The following is a 25,864-nucleotide window of genomic DNA, read 5'->3' as shown; positions in this document are numbered from 1 at the left end:
TTATCACTGTCAGTGTGACCATGTGAAACTTGAGTTTGCATTTGAAGTGACTGAGGCACCGTAAATTGAGGATTGATCTCCACCTGCCTTTCTTCTTGGGTATCAGAATGTAAGTTGAGTAGAACCCTGTTCCTTGATATTTGGGAGGAACATGTTCTATTGCTCCCCATTGCAATAAGAAGTATACCTCTTGTAGGAGTATATTGTAGTGAGATTGGTCCCCCAAAGGGAAAGGGGAGGGGAATTTTGGAGGAGGTAGAGTTACAAACTCGTTTGTATAGCCACAGCAGATGACATTCAACACCCATTTGTCTGTTATCACACTCCAAAAGTGGAAAAAGAGTGCTAAATTACCTCCAAGGAGAGTAGGAGGGTCATGAGGTGGTAGGCTCAGTGAGTGGAAAGTCTCAGGCTTGCATCAAAAATACCTCTTTGTTTGAGGTTGGGTCTGGGATGCTGAAGCCTGCAAGGGGGCCCAGGGAAACAAGACCTCTACGTCTTCTGAGGTTTTTGTGGGGCTTCATAAGGTCTCTGTGGATAGAAATGAGGAGACCTGTAGTGCTGGGTGGATGACCGGCAGTGTAATTTTCATTTGGGGACCGGAGTGTTGATGCCCAACAAGTGAAAAGTAGCCTTGGAGACCTTTAGCATATATGATTTGTCTGTCTTCTGGTTAAAAAGATGGGCTCCATCGAAAGGGAGGTCCTCAATGGTCTTCCGAACCACACTACAAAAACGAAAATGGAGCCAAGACTCTCCATACAAGACTATAGCCATAGCTACGGGCCTGGAGGAGGTATTCACTGTGTCTACTGCAGATTGGAAGGTAGTTCTATCCATAAGCTTCCCTTCGTCAACAATAGCCTAAAAAAGAGCCCGATCTTGTTGTGGGAGGTTATCAGCAAATTCCTCAAATTTACTGTAATTCAGGAAGTCATACTCGGCCAGTAATGCCTGATAATTCGCAATCCTGAATTGTAAACTGGAGGAAGAAAAGACTTTTCACCCTAGAAGATCTACACATTTCATTTCCTTATGAACAGGTGTAGATCAAACGTGTTGCTGCTTAGCCCTGCCTGCAGCAGCCTGGACTACTAAGGAATTTGGAGCTGGATGAAAGAAAAGGAATTCAAATCCTTTGGTCAGAACATAATAGTGCTTCTTTGCTCCTTTAGGGGCAGTCATGCACATGACAGGGGTGTGCCACACTGTCCTGGCTGGCTCCAGTATAGCTTCGTTAATCAGTAACACTATTCTTGCCGGTCCTGAGATGCGAAGAACATCCAGAAGCTTATGCTGGGAGTCTTGGATCTCTTCTAATAGAATTTGGAGTTCCCCTCAACTCTCCACAAAAGATCCTGGAATTGTCTGAAGCCTCTGGTGGGGAAAGAAGGATGATGCAGTCACTGCCTTGTCTAGTGAAGAGGAAGGGAATTTTGCTGGTTTTGGTGGAATCACTGGGACCAGGCTATAAAGCTCTTCCTCCTCCAACAGATGCATGGGCCTGGTGGAAGGATCCTTCAACGAGGAAGCAGGTGATTGATTTCTCACAGATTGGGCTGGTTCCAAGGGAGGGACATGGTGCCCAAGTTTCCCAATATGGCCAATAGGCCAGATCTGCCAGAAGTTTTGTATGTCTCCATAGCATGGGATACCAGTGGCTCTGGAGTGCTGAGGAGGCAGTTGTTGCCATGGATGTATTGGTATCCGCAATGGAGTGGAATGGTAAGAGTGGTTCTTCTCCTAGCTCCAACTCGTCAAAAGAGAAACACTGGTTCTAATAGCAGTACAGTTGGAGCCAATGGAAGAGTGTAGAGCACAGGTGCGGAAGGTGAAGGACCTTGTGTCATAGCCACATCCCAAAGTGGTGATATGATCTCTCTAGAAGTGAAGGGGCCAGATAGAGGGGAAGACTTCAGATAAGGCAAATTGAAGACGTCCTGAGGTGCAGCCATGGGTCTGGATCTCCTTGGTGTATGAGAGGCACTCTCTTTTCCAGACATCCTTACCAGAAAAGACCCCAGCACTGGTACTGGAGAGTCCCGTGTCTTATGGGGTGCCAGAGATGCCAGTGAACCATCAGTACTGCCTGGAACACTGGATGCAATTGTTTGTGTGTCCTTTTCTAATGCCTGCGCAAGTTGGAACGTATCCTGTCCCTAAGGGCCAAGCTGCTGGAGAGAGGAGCATCCATCTTCTTTGATTTGGAGAAAGACTTAGTCCCATGCTTATGGGAGTACTAGGTCAGAGTGTGGTCTCATGGCAAGTTCCATGAAATGTTCCCGGAGATGAAGTTCCTGGCCTTCTCTGGTGCAGCTGGGAAAGGACTAGCAAATACTGCACCTGACCGCAAATGTGAGCTTCTACCAGGCAGTAGAGACAGCATTGGTAGACATCACTGACTGAGAAGGATCATGGGCAAAAGGCACAGTGTTTGAAGCACAAAGTTCTGGGCATAGTCCAGTACTCGTACAAGGGTATGAGGTGGGGAGGAAGGGATCAGAACCCTGAAGTTTATCTAAAATAAAAATTGCTAAAACTGTTACTATTAAAACTAAGAAGAAAATAAAGCTGGTAAAACTGCTATAAAAATTGCTAAAACTATTTACAAGTATCTTTTAGAAGTGCATCAGAGAGGAGGACACAAAGTTCTGATCCAGACTATATGGCATAGAGAACGAACTGGAGACTCGGTCGGTCTGCCCTACCCTTTAGTATTATTCTCATAAGCCCTATGCAAGGTCATTTTTAATCCTGCAGGTCAGATAACCCCCAATTCCTGCTTACCATTGGTGATAGTTATTTCTTCCAGTAATTCAGTTTGAAGCTGTAACTCCGCTTCTTCCAGTACCTTCAGCACTGAATCAGTCGGGCTTTTACCCCAAACTTTCCTCTGGGGCTCACCAACATCTAGTTTAATTACCTCCCCCACAGTCTGCCCTGTTGGGAATCATGAAGAACAAATATGTTTATCATCTTTGTACAAAATCCTATACAATCAAGAAACAACTGAGCCTTGCTTTTTTCTTAGAATACAAGAGAAAGATAGATTCCTGCTTAAATCTGAAAGTCTGAAGAATTTCACTCTGGTTACTAGCTTCAGAAGTTTCCCCTGTAATTTCCACTTACTCATAACAGCAGACCCACCAAAATGTTTTAGTTAGAAAAAGGAGAAGACTTTTTGCTTGTTTGTTATTAGCTGAGGCACTGAGGGTAAGCCATATAGAGAGGGGAGTTTTCCACAGCCTTTTGAAATGGCTTGTGCAGACCTGGACTTCATACCAAGAACTTCATCTCTGCCCCAAAGAACCTGCCTTTAGGGAAGGAAGGGACAATAGGAATATTTCTTACTCTTTTAGTTCACTTTGCTATCTGTCTGCCATTTCTGAAGGAAGGAATAGGGGGAGCAAAAGAAGGAGCTGTCTCAGAAGCTCTCAAACTCCCCAAACATATAGATATTTGAAAATAATTTTTAGGAGAAAAGCACCCAAGCCAACAAAGAAAATTAGATAAAACAGTTCAATTAAAAAAAAAATCCTTCAAAAGGTTCTGCTGCAAAGGGAGACTTTGAGCCTCCCATTTTATGCATGGTTAGAAGCAGAATATTCTGCAATATTCTTTGTGAACAGCAGTCCTGCACTTGAGCTTAAAGCCTGAAGTGTAGGTCTTCCTCCAGTTGCTATGGAGAAAGGGAATTCCCATTTTAAAGACCACCAGACATGGAGAAGAAAGAATTTAAGAATATTAGGCTTGATCAATAATATCAGAAATTCTATTAAGCTTAACCTGAGAAAGGATACAATATAAAAAACTAAAATAAAAGTAATAAATCTAAGTTGAAAAACCTCTTCTATTATATCTTCTAGCCCTTTCGAGATGGTATACATCAATTAGAAAAATGATAGTTTAATTCTGGGGAGATGGAAACTCTGGGTTAGAATTTTAGCCTGTCCAAAGGGGCAGGGCTAAAAGTTAACAAAGAGGCCATAGTGACTAGTATACAACTGTTTTATAAAAATGATTAGAGTCAAATAAATTATATAAAATGAAATCTATAATTAGGGAACTTCAAGGAGTAAAGTCAAAAAATGCTATAGCAACAGGCTAATTGATGTTAAAGTGAAAATAAGTGCCTGTACTGAGACCACCAGATGGTCCGTTTTAATGGGATGAGATTGGTTTTTTTGGGTGTACTCGGTAGCTTGTTTTAGAAGGCACAATGGGAGGGAATATACTTCTCCATCATATACTGGGACCCAAGAATTTACCACTACAGTATTTTCCTGATCTAAACAGATGACATTATCAGCTCCACTGGGTTGAAAGAATGGTTACTTACCTCGTAACTGTTCTTTGAGATGGTTTCTCATGTCCATTCCCAATTTAGGTGTGTTCTCGCCACATGCACCAGTGCTGGAAAATTTCTTCCTTTAGTGGTACCTATACAAGCCAGCTCTGGCACCCCATATAGCCACTGCCGGCTCCCCCTGCCTCTCAGTTCCTTCTTGCTAGAACTCCGACTGAGGGGAAGGAGGGCGGATGTGGAATGGACATGAGCAAGACATGTTAAACACCAGCAGTTACAAGGTAAGTAACCATTCTTTCTTCTTAGTGCTTGCTCATGTCCATTCCCAATTTAGATAGCTCACCAGTGGTGTCTCCGGAGACAAGCATGAGTTCATGGATGTGACCTTTGAAGTACCACTCTACCGAAGCCAGCATCATCCTGAGCTTGCTGTGTCAAGGCATAGTGGGATGTGAAGGTATGTACCGATGACCAGGTACCTGCCCTGCAGATGTCCAGTATGGGGACATGTGCTTGGAAGGCCACAGATGATGCCTGCGCTCTCGTTGAGAGGGCTGTCAAGGACACCGGAGGTGCGACTCCAGCCTGTTCGTAACAGGCCCAAATGCAGGCCATGATCCACTTTGAAAGATACTGCAAGGAAACCAGCAGACCCTTCATCTGGTCCGCAACCATCACGAAGAGCTGTGTAGAGCGACGGAAGGGTTTAGTCTTGTTGATGTAAAAAGCGAGGGCCCTCCTCAGAGAGAGTGCAGACGCCTCTATTCACTGGAGCTGTGAGGTTTGGGGCAAAAAACAGGCAGGAAAATTTCCTGATTCAGGTGAAAATGGGAGACGCACCATAGGGTGCGGCCGAAGCTGGACCTTGTCCTTGTAAGACACCGTGTAGGGTAGTGCCAGTGTTAATACCCTGATGTCCAACACTCGCCTGGAAGACGTGATAGTGATCAGGAAGGTGACCTTCCAGGACAGGTACGTAAGGGAGCATGAGGCCATAGGTTCGAAGGGCAGTCTGGTGAGTCTGGAAAGAACCAAGTTCAAGTCCCATTGAGGAGAAAGCTCCCTTATCGACAGGAAAAGCCTTCCCAGACATGTGAGGAACCTAGTCATCATTTCATGTGAGAGGACTGTTCTACCTCCACCAATGGGTGGAAAGCAAATATGGCTGCCACATGGACCTTAATTGACAAGAAGGCCAATCCTTCTTGCTTCAGGTGGAGCAGATACTCCAAGATTGTTGGGAATTGAAGCCTCTGTCAGGGACATGCCACGTTCAGTTGCCCAGCAGATAAAGCGCTTCCACTTAGCTCTATAGGCCGATCTGGTTGATGGCTTCCTGCTCTCCAGGAGCATGTGCTGAACTTGGGTTGAGCAGGCCTGCTCCTCCTGGTTCAGCCACAGAATATCCAAGCCGTCAGGTGGAGGGAAGTCAGTTCCGGTTGGAACAAGTGACCTTGATCTTGGGACATAAGGTCTGGGTGCAGCGGCAGGATTCAATGCCTAGGTCCAGTCAGCTTTACCAGCATCCCGAACCAATGCTAGCTGGGCCACACTGATACCACAAGAACGACCTATGCCTTGTCTCTCTTCATCTTCAGGAGGACTTTTGTGGATCACTGGTATCAGCGGGAAGGCGTATAGGAGTCCCTCTGACCGATGGAGGAGAAAAACATCAGTGATGAAGTGTGCACTGAGACCCTGACGGGAACAGAAGTGATGGCACTTCCTGTTGGCCCTGATGACAAAGAGATCCACTCAGGGATTGCCCCAGCTTTGGGGGATGCAAGCTGTCATCTCCAGATGGAGGGACCACTTGTGGTGAGAGCAGAAGGACCTGCTGAGATGGTCCACCAAAGAGTTGTTGACCCCTGGGAGGTGAATGACTATCGGGTGAATATTGTGACTGATGCAAAAGTCCCAGAAATGCATGGCCTCTAACGCATAGGGCAGGGGATCTGGCCCCCCCTCTTCCTGAGGTAGGCCACTACCACCGACATGCACTTGGTGAAAACTCTTGGCACAGTCAAAAAAGTCAAAGGGGAACACCTCAAACTGGTAGTGGCGGTCTCCTACCATAAATATCAGGAACCTCCTGTGACCAATGTGAAAGAAGGCATCCTTTAAATTGAGAGCAGCGTACCAGTCACCTCAATCCAGAGATGGAATGATGGTGGCTAGGGAGACCATGTGAAATTTTAGCTTTCTGAGGTACTTGTTCAGGTGCCTTAAGTCCAGAATGGGCTTCAGTCCTCCCTTTGCCTTTGGGATCAAGAAGCAACGGGAGTAAAAACCTCGACACCGCAAGTCTCTGGGAATCTCTTCCACTGCACCCACCTGCAGGAGTACTACCACCTCCTGTTCGAGGAGTTGCTCGTGAGAGGGGTCCCTGAAGAGGGACACAGAAGGAAAATGGAAAGGCAGGAGCAAGGCAAACCGGGAGGGCATAACCAATGGCCACCATGCTGAGCACTGATCTGTCTGATGTTACTGCAGCCTAGGCTGGGAGGAAATGAGCTAAATGAGAAGGAAACAAAAGGGGGATTGGATCCATGGAAAGAACTGGTAGGTCACGCTCAGGCGCACCTTCAAAAGGCCTGCTTTCTGCCCTGGTTATGGCAGCTAGAACCTGTTGAGGGCCAGCAGATAACAAACAGCCCTGGTGCCTCTTGTAAGCCTTGTTTTTCCTCTTATAGAAGTCTCTATGGGGGTTGTCCCCAGATCACTGTTCATGGTGGGGCTTGAAATGCCTCCTATAGGAAGAAGGTGTATAGAGGTGAGGGACCGCAAAGTAGCCCTCGAGTCCTTCATGCCATGAAGTCTGGCATCTGTCTGCTCGGCAAAGAGGGCTGTGCCATCGAAGGGGAGGTCCTGGATAGATTTCTGGGCCTCTGATGGGAGATCCAAGGACTAGAGCCATGACACCCGCCTCATTAATATTGCCGAGGCCACTGTCTTGGCTGCAGAGTCCACCACATTGGAAGCTGCTTGCAGAGATGCCTTGGCCACCGATATCCCCTCTTCTAAGATGGCCTCGAACTCCTGTTTGGAGGAGGGGGATAATGAGTCTGCCAACTTGTTCAGCAACTGCCAGATATTAAGTTCCAGAGGGATAGCCGTGTTCGTCTGTATACAGCAAAAACAACGAGTCCTGTAGCACCAACATCTGACGAAGTGGGTTGTAGCCCCACGAAAGCTTATGCCCGCAGCAATGTATTAGTCTTTAAGTTGCTACAGGACTCTTCTTGTTTTTGCCAGATATTAAAATGGTATCTACCTAGTAGTGCATGTTGGTTTGCCACTCGTTGCTGCAGGCTAGCCGTAGAATAAATTTGACTGAACAAGTTGAGTCTCTTGGAGTCATCCCAGTGTGCGGTGGTTATAAAGGTATTCAAACCTCTTTGCCGGAACATAGTATTTCCTTTCTGCCCTCTTCAATATGGGGGGCAAGGAGGCCGGGATTTGCCACAGGGCCTCGGCCAGTTTAACAACCCCTTATGGACTCAGAAGGCCACTCTACTAGGAGCTGCCGAGGCCAAAATTCCAAACAGCTTGTCAACTGCCTCATCCAGCTCCTCTATCTTGAGGCCCAAGTTGGAGGTGACCGTTTTCAATAAGTCCCGGTGAGCCTTAAAATCATCCATCAGCACCGCAGATGAGGGTCCCACGACTGCCTCATCCGGTAATGATTAGGAAGAGGCTGGTATCTGAGCTGGGGGAAGGGCCTTTGTTCTGGGTGGGGTGGAACCCCCAGGGCCTGAGTCATGCAACCCTTCATGGTCTGAGTCCGTGTCCAAGTGCGGCGCCGCGCTCTGAGGGATGGAGAACTGCGGCACTGAGGTTCTTCTCACCAGAATTGGCCTGCAGAATCGCAGCGGGAAACCCGCACTGTACAGCCACGGTCCAGGCCATTGGCCTTGCGGCCACACACTCATTGGTGGTACTGTGGGGAAACCGGGCATTGGAGCCGGGGCTTGTGTAGTCTGGACAACTTCATCGCTGCCGAGGATGAGGTACTGATATCTGACGGCCATGGTGGTGCTGTCTCCGAATAACTCATAGTGCCGTGTAAGATGTGTTGTTCACGTGCTGGCAATGGAGAGCGGCATGAGGATCCCAAACACTGGGTATGATGGGCTTGTCCTTGGGCTTCCTGTATGGGCTAGGTGAGCAGGGTCATGGTGCTGGGGAAACACGCCGTGAGTCTGGTGACCTGTGTCACCCTGCTCCATAGTGGTGCTCCGCTCAGTGCCGGTCTTCTGGGGAATGGTGACGGGAGCCCGATTTAGCGGTATCCTGACCTGGACAGCATGGCCTGGACTCCGGGGACTGCCTGTGCACCGAAGAGTGGTGCCTTAATGATGAGGACTGATGAGCACATCTGTCCCTCAATAGACTGCCCCCAGACGCTGCTGCCGGATTTCGGTGAGGCACTCTGCCATCCCTCAGCATCTGTGGTACCAGCAGTGCCAGGAGGTCCTTCATAGCTTGGAATGCCTCTGGAGTTGATGGCACCACTAAGCGACGAGGGCCTCTATCACTACCCGGAGTCAGTGGAGGGCCTGGTGCCAGGGTTGATGCTCACTGAGGCAAGGGACCCTTTTAAGGCGGGCAGGGTTGGCAGCCCAATGCAGGCCTCGCCAGGTCCCTCTTAGCCTTCTCCACAGTAGAGCATCCCTGTTCTATGCAGATCTTCTTGGACCTCTTCTTCAGAAACGGTTGGTGAGACAGGTTGGTGCCAGGCGGATGAAATGGGCACCGGAGGGGCACTGTGTACCAAGGCCATTGCGCTTGGTGCCGAGTCCGACCTGTCAGGCTCTGAGACCGGTCTAAGAGCTGACTCCATCAGAATGTCCCTGAGACAGATATCCTGGTCTTTCTTGGTTCATGGGTGAAAACTTTTACAGATCTTATACCTCTCACTGACATGGGCTTCCCCCAGACACTTTAGACAACTTCCGTGAGGGTTGCTCCCGGCATAGGCTTCTTACACGAAGTGCAGGGTTTAAACCACAGTGAACGGGGCATGCCCTGACCCTGGGATTCTAACCACGAACAAACTAGAACTAACTGTAACTAAACTATTAACTATATATAATAAAAACGATGAATAAACCAGTAGGGAGACTAGAAGAACTTGCGAAGGCAAGAACGTTCCAGCACCTTCACTAGCAGCAAGAAGGAACTGAGATGGAGTGGGAGTCGGGGTGCCTATACGTGGGCGCATGTGCGCACCGCTGCAGGGGGTGCCAGAGCCAGCTTGTACGGATACCACTAAGGGAAAAAGTTTTCTGGGTCCAGTGCATGTGACGAGCACACATACCTAAATTGAGAATGGACATGAGGAAGTACTCGAAGAAGAATACTGAAAATCTGAAGTATAAACTGAAGGTGTCTATTAATACATCCCTCACTGCCTTCAAAGAAGAATGTGACTAAGGAGACAAACTAAAAATAATATTTTAGCCAGATATGTAAAAACGCAGTTAATAAGAAAATATATAGTGTGTTTTGCCTGATATTTTTCCAGTAACTAAAAGGTAAGTGACAAAGACAGTAACTGCATCTCTACAGTATCTTTGATATTCTGTAAATCTTGTCTTAAAAAGAAACAGGTTCAGATCTCAGCAACAACGAATCATCTGATAAACGATTCTCCTTTTCCCTAACAAGGGTTTTAATACCATCTAAAATGGAAAGGTCTCTAGGGAAATTTTAATGTTGAAGTTTTATTTCACTTTTTTAGTTTTAAATGCCTTCATTATTTTTCTTTCTTGTGTGATAAATGAATGTGTAGAAGGATTCTTGTACTGATAGTCTGCAATGGGAATTAGTTAGCATAACTTTATACAAACTCTAGAGCTCAGTTAACTATTTGTTCTAACAACAGAACAATTAAACCCCTTTAAGTTTATTGAGTTGGCCTCAATCACTGACTTGTATGTTAATTCTTAACCAAAAGAGAACACAGACATCTACGAAGTCTTCGAAGAGTGTGAGCTGAGAGGCAGAGTAACTGTTTAGGTAATGAAAGGGTTATAATTAGAAGCACTTTCATTCTGGTGAATTGATACCATACACAACAGATTGATACTTAGATATCAGTGATGGAACTGCTCAGGTAGTCAAAGAAGAAAGCTTGCTTACTCTCTGTCCCCAAGAATGATTCCTCCATTGTTAGCTGTGCTAGAGGAACCACCAACTCAGCTGCTGCCACCTCCCATTTCTTGCGATCTATTAGAAGTGGATATTCTTCTTCCTGCTGTTCCTTACTATCTTCAGCCAAAACTATCTCACAGGTGTCTTTAGGCTCCTTTATTCCTTTCACATCTTCCTGTGCTTTAAGGTTTTGATTCAATCGTCTTAGTATTTCTCGTTTATTCTGTAAAAGGGCAAAAGAATACTATAGTTAAATTCTGAAGAGAAAAGAACAGGAAAACTGAATAAAAACTAAATGTGATTTGACTTACTTGCACAGCAAGATCTGTCTTTTTTGTTTCCTCTGAGGTTTCCTGGACAGCAGTTGTATTTTCATCCTTTATATCCAGGAAGCATTAAATTTAATAAAAGAGAACAAGTCAAAAAATATATTTAGAATATTAATAGTCTGTACTGGGAGAAGGAAGAAGTAAACCTTTCTAAAATTCTTTCCATTGCTAACTCTTCTATCACTCTTTTCATTCTTGTATAATACTTCTATTACGTAGCTTCCCACAGAGAATTTCAAGGGCAAATTTTGTCTTTGAAACATTCAGTAACTGGAAGTTAATAGTTAAAAAGCTAAGAATCTGTATAAGCAGACGGGAAAAAGAAGGATCAGAACATAAACCAGTGGAGATAAAGTAGGGGATTATTTATGAAAACTCACATCCATGCCTGAAGTTAAAACTGAGTAACTCCTGAAAAAACAGAAAAAGGGCAAGGACAGAGTCAAGGTACTATATAAAATGAAAAGGGATAGGAAGACACAAAACTTTCTTTGCAAATAAAAATTGAGTGACTAGAGAGTGGTGAGATTGAAGTAGAGAGAAGAATGAGAAACAACATCTTCTCAATATTGAGCACAAAGTAATCAATATATCAAAAATAGTTACCCAGATCTAGAATCATGAGAAAAAAATGGATCCGTAATGGTTTCAAAAAAGTACAGATGCCATTACGTTGATAATTATATAAAAACAGATTATACTGGCCCCTTATTTATGGCTACATTGAGGTTTTTATCAAGTATTTTTTAACTTTTATGACACTCAGAAAAATGTATAAGGAGCTTAAGTATTTCAAAGGTTTTGGTATTAGAAACATTAAGTACCAATTTCAATCTGTGAAATAAAAACTTTTTAGAATAAATTGAAAGGCAAGTGATAATATTGAAGTTCAGGTTATGGCTACCAGGAACAAGAAAGTTACACAATTCTCTAAATGGAAAAAAAAAAAAAAGTGGGTAGAAAAAGGTGAGCACTAGTGCATGGAATCAGCTGACAATGGATGTTGGAGAGCATAATGAGTGATGTTGTGTACCACTAAAGAGCATGGTTTGCTAGAATACAGAAAATCCTGAAAGGTAAGTGGAGCACAGCTGACAATAAGGTTCTATAGAAACTAGGGAAATTCATTTTTCAGAATATTGATTTCACTAGATGATTGTTTCTAGCTATAGTAAATGTGACAATGGTTCATTAATATTTCAAGTGAGTGATAAGCATTACCAATCATCATTCATGAATTTATCTGAGCTAACATGCTTAAAAGTTGAAAGAAGTGGAAGGAAATAAGCAACTGAATGATATAATGAAAACATAATTCTTGTAAGGTAAAATATAAGTCTTGTCAACAGTTGTTAAGCAGCAGGGCAAAAGATTTAGGGTTATCACAAACATTAGAAAATTAAACCAGGGTGTTTTGGGGTTGTGATTTGAGTTTTTTTGGGTTTTTTGGGGTATTTTTCAGGAACAAATGTGCCAGTGAATAAAATTATCTTTTGAAGTGGAAAAGCAAATCATTGACAAGTTTGATGAAACTTTAAGCTACCACAATCACTGAAATGTAGCCACAATTATTATTTAAACCTTTGTTCCAGGCCTTCCACCAGCAATTCAAGATAAGCTTCATTTTAGGAAGTCTGTCTGTTCATCTTCAATACCCAAACATGGAAGAGATCATACTATAAAAACAACCGGAAATCAGGGACTCGAATTGGCTACAAAAGTTACAGCTTTCAACGTAGCACAAAGTGAAAAATTTAAAGAAATATGAAAGATTGAGTTTAAATTTGTTTGGATAAGTAGATCCAAGACAAAGATGCACAACTAAATGTTTCAAGTGAAAAAAATGGGAAAAATCAAAGGAAAAGTTAAAAGAATCAATATATTAATGCAAGATGGATAGTTGAACGTAAGAAGTGATATGATAACTACAAGTATCCATACTGAGGAAAAATGTATTCTTACATAATTCTATTATTTTATGTCTGGAAAAAAACAAAACAAAAACCAAAACCCTGCAGGGTAGTGTGTCCCAATCACTAAAGCTACTATCCAAAGTCCCAATTCTGCAAACACTTGCATATGTCCTTAACTTTGCTCCTGTGCATAGTCCCACTGAAATCAAATGGGACTCTCACAATAATAAAGTTAAGCACATATGTAAGTGTGTGAAGGATCAAGGCAGTAGAATGCAGAAAAAGAGTCCAATACAAAAATCTTGGCTATTGTATCAGACAACAAAAATAACGGTGAAAACACAACGTGCAATCATCCGAAACCTCGGACGTAGTTAGTACACTATTTAAAGCTCTGAGAAACAAGTAATACAAAACAGTTGTAAGTTCAAAAACTGTTTTGCAACCACCACCAAATTGTCTGGGGGAGGCAGAGAGAAGGGGGAAAAAAAGAATTGATGCCCCAGCTTCCCAATGATATCCCTGGAAGACTCCAGACAATGGGCAAAATACCGGCCTCATTGACTTCAATATGGAAATGTATGTATTGACTCACCTGGTGATATCCTGGATTTTAGTGACTGATAGTAAATGAAGCTGTACAATATTAATTATAAATTAATTATCTCTGAATTAATACTGCTATAAATTACAGACCTATCTAGTTAACCTCCACAATCAATTTCTAAGGTATCCAGTTCTCATTAAAAATACGTGGAGTTCTTAATGTTTATAGACTCCAAACAGTCTTGGATTAATAAATCTTCTAAAATCTTGCACCAGTTCAACAGATTTGTGTCTTCAATTTTTGTTAATTTTAGCAAAATACCTACCACACCCACTTTCTTCAAAGCTGAAGTCATGGAGATAACTGGTGTACTGGGCTTCAATGGAAGCTGTGTTTTGGCAGGAGGTCCTCCAGGTTCTTGTTGCCCAGGCATAGGACTAATCTCAGCTGTTGCCATATTAAAAGGCAAAATATGATTTTTTATCCCTTTGGCTGCCAACTGTGTAAAAAATAAATAAAGCCATTCTATTTTAACATAAACCAACAAAAATAGCACAAGTTATGAATGCATCATGAATCTACTTAAACCCAAAGTGAGGTTACCAGTTTCATTTAATCCTATGACAGAAAACTATTTCTTCCCTTGAATTGTCTAGCATTATTAATTTTGTTTTTTAGGAACTAAATGTAAGTGAAAAATACCTTCCTTCTTTAAAGGCTTGTGTTAGATTCTTTATTAATTTATTATGAAAGACCACCACTTTATATTTTAGTCATATAAAGAAAAAAAAAGTTAACACTGTACTCTGGCTAAGAGACCAAGTCTGGGTTTTATTTGGAATGACCACTCCCAATACTGTGTAAGAAAGCTCTTTTTTCTTACATGTTCTTCCCAAGCTTTCTTCTCTCTTTCATATGCTTCCTTTCTCTTTCGCTCTAGTTGCTCTTTTAGAACTGCAGCTCGCGCATTTGCTTGGGCCTGCACATAAGAAAAAAGAATAGACTTCAATCCAATATCATAAGCAGTAGTTCTCCAACTTCTTCATTCTGCAGATCGCTTCAAATGAAATATCCCAAATCCTCAGTTCGTCAATTCTGAACATGTGCTACTTTGCAGGTCAAATATGAGAACTAATGTCATACTCAGAAAACGCCCAGTAATACAAAATAGTTCCACATAAAAGTTGGTGAACCACATAAGTTCTAAGTCTTTTCAAGACATTCCGTCCTGCCCCAAAGATATTTTTTAAAAAGAGATTCTAATGTTAAAGGGTTTCTAAATATACTTGTACACTTTTTCTATGCAAACAAAATTAAAATTAAAACCTTGAACTAAAGCAGCATTAAGATGAAATTTTCAATACACAAGTTCAAGGCCATGATTTCTACAGAAAACTATAACTATGTTAAAATGAACATTAAATGAAGCATTTTGCATTTCTGTATATAATACATATACAAAAGAGAGCAAAATTAGTTGCTTTAATCATAACAGAACAGCCACATTTATTTTCACCTTGCACCTTTTTCCATCAACTTAATTGGACACATGCTTAGTATTAGTGTGATGTAGATAGTTATTATTATAAGAGAGTGTGGAGCAGAATTCAGAGTAAAAGCTCTGAACTCTGCAGACCTGCTGTAGAACAGAAAGCTAAAAACTTTGCTAGAGAAACATAGTTTTGAAATTAAGCCATGAGGCCTGTGGCATAGCAACCCCCCCTTGGTCTCACCTATTGGCAGCAGTCTCCTCTATCAGTGGGGCCTGCGGTAACTCCGTCCCCAGACTGAACCAGTCTTTTGTCCCTTCCCCTCAGCTTGCCCCCAGGGTCCAGGGAGGTACCTTGCTGTGGCTCCCTCCTGCCGGCTGGGGCCAAGGGTTTTCTCCTTCTCTGCTCTTCTGGCTGCAGAGAAGCACTGTCTCCTAGCCCATGGGAAGTTTCTCCTCCAGCTGCCACAAACCTTCTGGCAGCTTCCTCCTCCTTTGCTCCCCTGCCCACTCCCTTTAAGGAAGGCAGGGTTTAAGTACACCTGCAGTGGCCCTTCATTGGGTCCAGGTGTCTCTAATTGCCCTGCAGTAATCTCTCCTCCACTTGCAGGAAAAAGGGCTTTTGGCATTCTTGGGCTCACATACTGGTATACCCTTTTGTGGACATCTGGCCTGACTTTACCACAGGCCTCATTCATGATTGCATTTATACCAGGCCTGAAGACAAAGTATACAATATCAGCTCTACAGTCTCTCTTTCCAATGTTCAATTAATTTCTTCCCTCCCAAAAATAATAGACTGATTAGTCACGGTGTACTCAGTCTTCCTTCTTTTCCACATCAAAGCACTCCTCATCAAGCCCACACCAAATTATCTTTGGAACAAACACTAACAGCTTCACTCAGAATGTAGCTTTTTTTTTTTTTTTTTTTTTTTTTTTTTTTAAATTAACATGTCATACTGTAAGTGACTAAAAATAAGCTTTAGTAGTAAAGTAACATATCAATTTAATAGTTTTGCAATTGCAATTCAATTCAAAGTATTTACAATTTTATCTTCCACAAAAGTGTAAATAAACGTATTGTCTGTATTGGAAGAATTAAGTTAAATGATTAGTTTAAACTCAAATTAAGTCAGACTATCTTATTTTTATATGTCTATCAGTCTTCTCTGAAACAGCCTGAAGTTAAATGAAGAATGGTTCTAAGTAAATACTTCTAGGGAACGTAAGTTTTGCTAAGAAAATTAAAACTCCTCTTCCTATACACAGTGGTTATCATTAAAATACAGAATCATGCACTGCAATATTTAATGTTTTTTCTATCCTTACAATGGGAAATACCACATATGGTAATGCAGTGTATCTACTGCAGATGACAAATGTACAATTTTAAAACTGTACTTCTGTATTCCTATTCTACAGCTTAATTCAACCCCAGATAGGAGAATATTAAGAAGTTGATTGTAAAGAATTTACTCTAAACCTCTTTGTTCCATTTACCTTCAGTGCCTCAATTTTTTTGCGTCTCAATTCTGCTTCTTCATTTGCTTCTTGTCCATCAGAACTGCCAGCTTCATTCTACAAAGTAAGAGTCCTTAAAAGTGAGCAAGTCCTTGTTAGCTCAGATTTACAGATCTGAAGGCCAGAAGGGACCACTCTGATCAGCTTCTCTGATTAGTTACATAACACAGGCCACAGAATTTCACTCAGTAATTCCTGCATCAATGTCAGTAACCTGTGGTTGAACTAGAACAAATCCAGCCTTTAAATTTAAAGGGTGGAATTTTTAACAACCAAAAGAAAAAAAAATTTAAAAGTGTATTACGTTTGAAATACCTTCAATCCAGTTATGTTGTAAATATATTCAGCACGTTTCTATTAAGAGCAGTAACTCCAATCTTAAGTAAACTCCAGCAGTAACACAATATTAAGGTTGCAAAGCTTAGCACTCAGGAAATCGGAAAGTTAAGAATGAATGCACAACTTTAACCCTGCCGATATGCATTACAAAACTATCTCTAGTTATACAATCACACATATTAAATACAGTCTAACATAAAAGGCAACAGATGGGGCAAAGTTTAAGATATGTCCTTTGTCTAAGCAAAACAAGCACCAGAGCACCCATCAATAAGTGGCGCACAAGCATTACAGAAAACGTATATGTTAAACCTCAGGGATTTAGCTTCTGCTATAATAGTTAGAGTCCCGGTAACAGGGGGTGAGCTCCAAGCCTACTAACAAAGGAAAAAAAAAAAACTATGAGACAGTTGGCAGCTAAAAGACTAGCTAGCTAACAAACAACTAAATACTACTAGCGTGGGAGAGAAATAGGATTGTACCACAAGAGTTCTGTTTAAGTGATACGGAAAAGAAGAAGAAACTTAGGGACAACTAGGCCTCCTTTGCCCTTAGGTGGGAAAGTGACATGAGGGCATCCAGGGTGCAGCTGTGGTCTCAAAAAACACTCTTGGCCAAAAGAATCAGATCTCATATGCTTGAGGCCCAAGCACATCAGAAGTAGAAACCATATGAACAGTTACTTGATGAAGAGCCCATATTAGCATAAGTGAGGACTATACTCTAATGCATATACACAAGGGATCAGAGTTCAGACTGAGCATTCAATCTTACCTTATATATTTCATGACTTGTGTGCTTAACAGTACAATCTTACACTGCATTGGCAGGGTTCTTTCACATCACATTTCCTTTAAAAATACTTGGAGCTTTTAAAACTCCATGGAAAGAGTACCCAATTCTAAATAGGCAACAAATGCAAATAGTCCTTTATTGGTATTGGCAGGCTTCGTATTTGTAGCTTTACCATTCACTAGTTAGTAAAAGACTGAAGAGCAAATTAAACATTTTCAGACCTGCATAAATATACATGCATAAGAGCAGCTTAAAAATTCTGAAGATGTACTCCGCACCTCTTGGCCCTTGGGACACCTTTAAGTTCCTTGCTTGTACTCCTATATCATGGGAGTTTTTTTGGCAATTTAAACTGATCCAAATCAATTTCCATTTTAAATCTGTTAATAGCATTTCAATGCCTTAGACTGGATTAAAGAAAAAAAATATATACAAATTAAGGATACAGCAAGAAGGCAAGGCCAGATTAGAATGAAAATAAGAGCACATCCACTGTATTGTTTCAAACTTCAGCAGTTTTTTGTACAAACCTGTTTAAGAGATTGCGGTTCCAGTTTTTTTCATTTGTTTTTAAAAACATGAAAGTTTCTCATACTTATTCCACACAAAAGGGTATATGGATTCTGCTCATACTTAATGAAAAAAGATTCACCTTTAGATAAAGGCTAAACATGGAAAGTGTCAGCCTAAAAGGTGAATGTTTAAAAAAAGTGAGTTATGCCTGCATAAAATGAAATCTCATGAGCAACATTGTAGAGCTTTTCACTGCTATCTCCCCAAAGCCTTTAGAGTTATTTTCATCTAACCTTTTCTCCACGAAGTTTAGCTTTAATCTGCTGGCGCTCATTGAAGTTTTGAAGCCGGATTTGTCTTAATCTTAGCAAGTATTCCTATAAGAAAAAGGAAGCAAAGTTTCAAATAAAAGGAAATTGAGTGAGTTCTGCATTTGTATGTAAATTCATATGGTTCCACAAAAAGGCCAAATAAAGGAAAAAAACTACTGTTATTGCTAAATGAGCATTTATTAATTTCTAGAAGAAATTCAATTGATTTCTCCTCTAATGAAATTAATGAAAACCATAACTAGGTGTTCCACGACATTAAATTTGGTAGGCTTAAGGTTAAGATTGATAAGATCTGGGTAACTAGAAGTGATTGTATTTATTACAAATAGGATGGAGGTAGAGGTTGGGGGTTTGTTTTTGTTTGGGGTGTGCATATTTATTTAAAAGAAAATATAAATGAATATTTTCTGAGAGAAGACTGATGTAGACAACTATTATTATAAGACTATTGAGCAACAAACTCTAGGACTATATACATTAATATTTCCTGGGGATCTATGAAATCCTTGCATTTTTGTTATACATTAAACCATGCAGGAAAACTAGGCAGAGGGATGCTATTTTGTGATGAAGGTGGCAAACATGCAGGAAGCATACCTCTTCCTCCTTGTTTCTGGATTTCCTTCCTCTTGCAGAAATGGGCCTGCCTCCATAGATAGCTGCCAGGTTTTGCAGTGTACCCTGTTCACCATTTAATGTATTAAGTTTAAGAATGTCTGGGGCCAGAACATTATCTACTTTAACCAACAATAACTGCATTAAATTTCTTATAGTAAACAGATGACTTTCAGCTTTTACAAACTTCTCTGATAAAAATCTTCTTTACAAGAAACATTTTGACAATAATAAAAAACACTGAGTAACCAAAGAGAAAGCCTCAGAGCATTCTAATAAATTAGATTTTTATATATATTTAGCTCCCTCTTCTGGTCTCCCTTTGTGTCTAGTCTTCTCTAGCTAAATTTTTTATATTATAAATTCTCTGGGGATGGGCTCTCTACTTGTCTTTTGCATGATCTGCAGCACATAGCTGGCACTTAATAATAATGCATTCTTCAGCTAGGCCTAGAATATCTAATTATATTTATTTTAGCTTTATATGTAAAGCAACAACATTTCCATGAGCTATTTTTAATAATATCTAAAGTTAAAACTGTTTATAATACACTGTTTAAGTACTCATCATAGCAGTTACTAGATTTTTTAAAAAAATATTTTAAATAGATTTGCATTGTAAATTGGCCACTAGAAGCATATTTTATTTTTCCCTGCACTTGCAAAGTGTTTTCATACCAAATAAATAAAAATCCAAGTATTTATTTTTAATTGGATTAGAAAAAGATGTTTAGTTTAATTTAATTTAATTTTCAGTTTCATGACATTTGTTAAAGAAAAACACAAAGAGCATAAATAAACACACACTTTTTTTCTAATCAATCCTACCACTGTGAATGTTGGCTGCAGCAAATATGAAGTCCTATTTTAAATCAGAAAGGAGTCACAATTGTGAAAGAGGTAAATGTTTTGAAGTGGTAAATGTGACAAATACTACAGTATTGCCTGGACCGCACAGTCAAATCAGGGAACACATTGCTTCCATTGTTAAAAACTCTAATTTAATTACCAGTTCTACAGGAACTGAAGCCCCAGACTAGCGACCCTTTATTCACACCACACCAAAGTCAGACACTTGTATGAGGAAGTGTTTCATGATAGTAAATTTAACAAATAAAACACACACAATATAAAAACTAAGGAAACCAATAATTAAAAGCACAAGGGACTTCGGAATATAATAAAGCTATTCGTGCAGTTGTCTTAAACTTTAAAAGTTCACATTTTTCAACAGTGAGGAAGCAGTCCCTTTTCCTTCTGCTTGAAATTTGAAAAAACCCGAACTGTAATTCTAATTTGGATGGACAACTAGAATCCTGAAATCTGCAGATATCCGCAGACCATGTTTGCAGATCGGATGTGGATACCAATTTTGTATTCGTGCAGGGCTCTACGGACAGCCAGTTCACTCAATACTGTCCCATTAGTCAAAACAAAAACTTAAAATAAAATGGAAGTGCATGTAATGAGATGCTCTTGGGTTGGTCATCAGCAGGGGGAACCAAATCTGGGACCCCTGGATCTAAAAGCACAAGCCTCTACTGCTCCAGCTAAACAACCCATGTCTGTTATCTCAAGATCAGTAACTGACTAGTAAATCTCCATGTGGTCCAGCCGCTAGAAAGGAATAAAGCGCCACACTGGGCATAAATTACATGCTTTCACTGGCTGAAGAAACTTTAGAAGTCCATCCAGCTCAAATGCCTACAGAAGCCGCTTCTTGTAATGTGATATCCCTGATAAATTTTTGGAGGGGGTGGGGGAGTGGGGAGAATAGATCTGAGACCTTTGGATTTAAAGTAGTTCAAAAGCTATAGCAAAGGCTTATAAACTTGTGTGATCCAATCACTAGAGGAGGACAGCACAGTACAGCACAGCACAAGAAACAAGTCTGGGTTACATAAGAACTGGAAAGCTGCCAGGACCAGATGGAATTTTGATCTCAATTTATGACTGTTCAGAGTCCCTTAAATTGTAATGTTTCTAATCATTAACCCTTTCAAACTACAATAGCTGAGCTGAATGGAGAGTCTTCCAAATATCATCACAGCTGTGGGAGGGTGGGGTAGGAGGAGGAAAAGAGCAGGAGAGAGAAGATTTAAATTCCCAAGCTGGGTAACACATGGTACCTATCGGCTTTACAAAAAGACTCATGGTCACTACAAAATTCATAAAGTCTGCTTTTCATGTGTATATTTAAATTAGCTTAAAATTATGTCTGGTGGCTTTAGTACCATGATGTTTTCGATCAGAGGTGTCTCTAAGAAAAAAGTTGAAAGTAAAAGCTTTAAGAATATAGGTATGTAGTTATACACATAATAATACTTGCCTCACTGTTTCATAGTTTAGTTCCTCTCAGAATATGGTTTTTAGAACACAGTATTACAAGGATTTGGATTTTATAATACCAGATAGCAGTGCAAATTCATTAGTAGTCTGGGTCAGAAATACATTGCTCACAGACGGGATGGTTGAGGGGTCTGTCAATTAAGTTACTGAGCCTCTAAGACTATTAGCTAAATGTTAATCAAGGTCAGCTACATTTATTGAGATCTGGGATTTAGTATCTTATGTGAAGCCATTTGAGAGTCATAGCCCAACTCCTAAAAAGCCAGTGTTCACATCATTAAATTTCACACAATTAGGCAATCTTGTTTATTTCTTCTCTATTGTACTACATTAATTGCAACCAAGGTCAAGGACTGAATGGATACCAAAAACTGAACTCATTCCTGAATGGTCAGCTTTTTCCTAAACAAATGTAGACCATTTGTGGCATGAAGGTCATTTGTTGATCTGAGTGATGGTTTTGGAAGGTGTAATTTGTATTCATGCCACCTTAAGACAAAAGACACTAACAGAAACCTCTTAAGGATACATCACTACTTTACATCAGTAAAGGGGAGTGCAGTAATAATCAAAATTGAAACAAATAAGAGACATCAGGAATTTGGTTGTTGGCAGCAAAATTAGCCCTGAAAACAAGAAGTGGCCAACAAACAGTACTCTGAGAGTCAGTCATACCTGAGTAAAGGAACTCAGCTACAACATAGACTATAAGGTCAGAAGGGACCATTATGATCATCTAGTCTGACCTCTTGCACAACGCAGGCCACAGAACTTGACTTGGTTGCATTTATGGTGTGGACTGATGTTAGAAAACACAAATCCACTGCCTATTCAAAAGTAAATATAGTTCAACAGAACAATGAAAAAGTCCCAAGTAAATAAAAAGTTATTTCATGAAGCTGCAGTATTGTAAAAAACTTTTCAAAGGAATATTACGTTTATAATTGAAACAACTAGCTGGACACAAAGATAAAACTCATCCACATGTTGTGCCACTGTTCAAAAGTTTTAACCTCCAGTAAAGGTTGAAACTAATTTGTTGATTTCAACTTTGATATTGAGAGTTTATACATATGTTTAAAGTATATCCAGTATAAATTCTTCCCATGCATTTAATTGAAAAATAACTTAATATGCAAATAAATTATTGTAAATCAAGTGAACGTAGCTGAGACATTATAGTGTACAAACTATCCTAACTGCAAGCTGCTGAACAATGCATAAAGTTCTCCATAATTAATTTTAAATGTACCTATCAATGTAAAAATTATTTTCCAGCTCTTACCTACTTAAATTTACAAACTTCAAAATAAAATTTTAAGAACTCCATCAGTATGCAACTTTTACTATAAGATAATCAGCAAAAGTTAAAGAACTTTTTAAAAACTTGTCATCTGACTATATAAAATCATAAAACCAAAACATAAAAAGTTGGAAAATAAAACACGTCTCTCTTCTGAAAAGGACATATTCATCTAACTTACAGTTATCAATACTGTAAAATAAACAAAGACCAAATCCCATACCATATGTCCTTCAGCACGAGCTTTGTTTTGCATAGCTTCCCTCTTTCGTTGCCAGAATTCTTCAACTTGTTTCGCTCTTTCTGCTGCTACCCATCCTCTTTGCCTGAGTAATTGAAAAATATGCCAATTAAAAATTTCTGAGTGCCCCATTCAAAATTAATGTATTCACACTCAATAATTGAGAACAAAGAAAGTCAACATTCTGTGAGGACACCATCTAATAGCTCCTTTTACCAACCAAAACACAAACACAGACAGACATTTCACAAAAGGAAGTTGCCAAGAAGCTCACCTCGTTTGTCCCCACTGCTGAAAAAGCAATTACAGCCTACAATATTTTCCATCCACATAGTGGGGATCTTAAAACTTTACTAGTGTAGTTATTTCTACTAAAGCCTGAAGTTATTTCTGAGAGGTTATCAAATTGTGGTGCATGGATCACTACCATTTCACAGAATACTTGAAGATAGTCTGCAGACAGCAGGCTGGTCACTTGGCATTTACTGCTCCTTATTTCCAGCTGCTAAACTTCATTAAAAGACAGCCAAAGATACAATACTTTTATGTATAAGCACAATTGTTGTAGTTGCCTAGGGATGTTCTGCAGCTGCAAATTGGAGGGGGTCCATGCAAGTCTGACTGGGAAAGGAAACGGTGTACAAGACAATCTCTGTACTAAGATGTGGTCTATACCATGCAAAAGTTGGTTAACTACTGTTCACTTTGTATTAACAAGCACCAAGTCAAATATGCTACCTGGCCAGTACCATGCCAGGAGATGTAACAGAGAGGTTGCCACTCCCTACCCCCAAGAGATTTCTCTCTCAAGTGCCACTGTATGCATCCCTGAGGCTTGGGTGTTCTGTACTGGAAAAAGGGCTGATATTGACAGGGCTGAGATTTAAAACGCCTTATTCTGAGACTCGAGAGCTACTCTAGAGTCTTTTAGGGATCTCATTACATCTTCAATCTTTTCATGAAAGAGACAACAATGCTCATAGGGCAGGTCCTCAATTATCTGTAACTCTTTAGATATGCCTTCTGAAGTCGGCCAGCGCATTGTGACTGCTTCGGAAGCTGAGTGCGCTGCATTCAAGGCCAACTGCACAGCAGTTTTGGCCACCAAATAAACTTCTGCCAGAATGATCTGGAAATCATCCCAATAGTTCTGAGAAAGTCTGTCAATAAAACATTGTAAGGAACATCAGTTTTCATGACCATATTTCACCAGAACTGCTTTGTAATTTGAGATCCTCATCTGGAAGCTCGAAGTGGAGTAAGACTTACAGCCCACGAGATTGAGGCACTTGGCTTCTTTGTCTTTCTGGGTTAACTTCTTGAAGCCCTGGAAAAAGTTTTCACTGGCTGCCGTTACCAGCAGAGATCCCAGAATCAGGTGGGACTAGAACTGTTCATATGTGGTAGCTGGGATCTGGTACTGTCTATCAGTCCCATTGGATGCTGATGCCAAAAGGCTTTAGCAGATTCTAGTAGTCCCTCATTGATTAATATCAATGTACATTCTGGTACCAATGAGCTGAGAATAGCAAAGAGCTTGTGGGGTGCATCCTGCACCTCTTCAGTGGGTACATGCAAGGCCATTGTTATCTGTTGCATGTGGTCCTGAAACAGTTTGTTGTCCACAGGGGTATAGGTCAACTTGTCAGAAACCATGGCATCAGCTGATGATAATGAGGTTGTGACTGGTTCTGTCTGTTCCTCAGCAATAACCTGCTGTACTGTAGTGGCATGCTCCTGAATTTGGTGTGAGGAGTGTGGCAGGGACAATCCACGGTGGCCCACGGGTGACGAGCTGCATCATGAGTGAGCTGGGGTGGTCAGTCCCAGATAATGCTGAGGTCCCCAAGAGGTCTACATGCCCTATATGCCCTGATCAAATGCAACCAACAAACAATCTTGGTCAATACTGGGTTTTGGCAACAACCACAGAATCACACAGGAGGACAAGATCAATGTAACTAACTGATACCACAGAGCCCCAACATCTACCTGCCTGGGGAAGGTTGGCAATTTCCCTGTGAGTCAAAAGACAGAAGGAACCCCCTTCTGAAAAAGGGCGTGCTCCTCCCATAGACACAGGGGGCACTCAGACCGAAGACAGGGGCAACAAGGTTACTGAATCCAGGAACTTCAGTGGCATCAGAGGAGGGTGCAGTTCTAAAAGGCATAGCAATGCCAGGCCTAGCAAAGTAGTACTAGATGACGAATGCCTGCAGATTAGCACAATGGACTGTAGCATGGCTGGTACCAGGGTAGAGTTTCTGTCCAGTACTATGGCTGCTGGCTGGTACCAAGGACACTAAAATGACAATGGAGGTAGTTGCTAGATCTTCCAGTATGTGCAGTTCCGTTCTGCTTGTACAGGCTCCAATGCTCAAGAAATTTTTTTTTTTTTTTTTTAACGTTTTGAAGCACTTTTAATGACTTACAGCCTGGTGGTTTTAGACCTTGAAATCAGATCTGGAGAGAGTGATTTTCACCTTTTCTCCTTAGAAGACATGCAACCTGTCTCTATGCTTTCTGGATGAGGAAGGCACCAGCCTGCAAGAGTCTTAGACAGACACCAGGGCAGAGGTTGAAGACCTCTGGACTTCAAAAAGCCTAGACACCTAGAGTCCGGGGTCATTAACTGCTCGATGATAAATCACCCTCTGTTATGCCTCTCTCAAGCACTGGGTCTGATTTGAGAAGGACCTACAAATTTCACAGCACTCCACAACATGCCCATCAAGGCAGAACAGACACCTGGTGTCAATTCCACCTTCACAGGATAGGCAGTTCTTAAAGCCCAGGGATTTTCTGTGGTCAGCCATGGCTGGCAAGATCACCAGAGACCAAGGAGAGAGGAAAAAGGTCTCTTCTTCCCCTTAGGCATCCTGAAGGAGGTAACGAAATACTGAAAAACTGCTAAGTAATTGCTGAAGAAAAAAATGTATTGGGGGGGGGTGGGAGGGGGGAGTAGCTCCAACAAGTACCACTAGTGGTAGAAAAGGAACTGCGTGTGGCAGGAAAGCTCCCCACTTTACACCTTCACAAAGTGCACAAAAATGCTCTTCAGCTCAATGCCATCGATAACTTCCTCAAGTTCAGTCACTGTAGATATTGAACAAT

At 41.1% G+C, this 25,864-nt stretch overlaps 1 protein-coding gene across 7 annotated transcripts in view; it reads right to left on the bottom strand.

Moving 5' to 3' along the window:
* Positions 1 to 25,864, bottom strand: part of NEK1 (NIMA related kinase 1) — a 127,814-nt gene that overhangs the window by 59,434 nt on the left and 42,516 nt on the right. For 5 of the 7 annotated variants that reach the window (XM_067551746.1, XM_067551748.1, XM_067551745.1 and 2 more), the window contains 9 exons: positions 22,733 to 22,835; positions 18,840 to 18,923; positions 18,204 to 18,287; positions 16,243 to 16,320; positions 14,135 to 14,230; positions 13,577 to 13,750; positions 10,774 to 10,839; positions 10,451 to 10,685; positions 2,788 to 2,940 (listed from right to left, as the gene is read on the bottom strand). In XM_067551746.1, the coding sequence (XP_067407847.1) occupies positions 2,788 to 2,940; positions 10,451 to 10,685; positions 10,774 to 10,839; positions 13,577 to 13,750; positions 14,135 to 14,230; positions 16,243 to 16,320; positions 18,204 to 18,287; positions 18,840 to 18,923; positions 22,733 to 22,835 (1,073 nt within the window). The remainder of the gene's footprint in view (positions 1 to 2,787; positions 2,941 to 10,450; positions 10,686 to 10,773; positions 10,840 to 13,576; positions 13,751 to 14,134; positions 14,231 to 16,242; positions 16,321 to 18,203; positions 18,288 to 18,839; positions 18,924 to 22,732; positions 22,836 to 25,864) is intronic. The other 2 variants (XM_067551749.1, XM_067551751.1) reach the window with 1 other exon arrangement.

Source organism: Emydura macquarii, unplaced genomic scaffold (genome assembly GCF_026122565.2).
Source record: "Emydura macquarii macquarii isolate MOO-44397 ecotype Brisbane River unplaced genomic scaffold, CSIRO-AGI_Emac_v2 contig_1363, whole genome shotgun sequence".
Classification (NCBI taxonomy): domain Eukaryota; kingdom Metazoa; phylum Chordata; order Testudines; family Chelidae; genus Emydura; species Emydura macquarii.
This window is presented reverse-complemented; position numbering and strand designations above follow the sequence as displayed.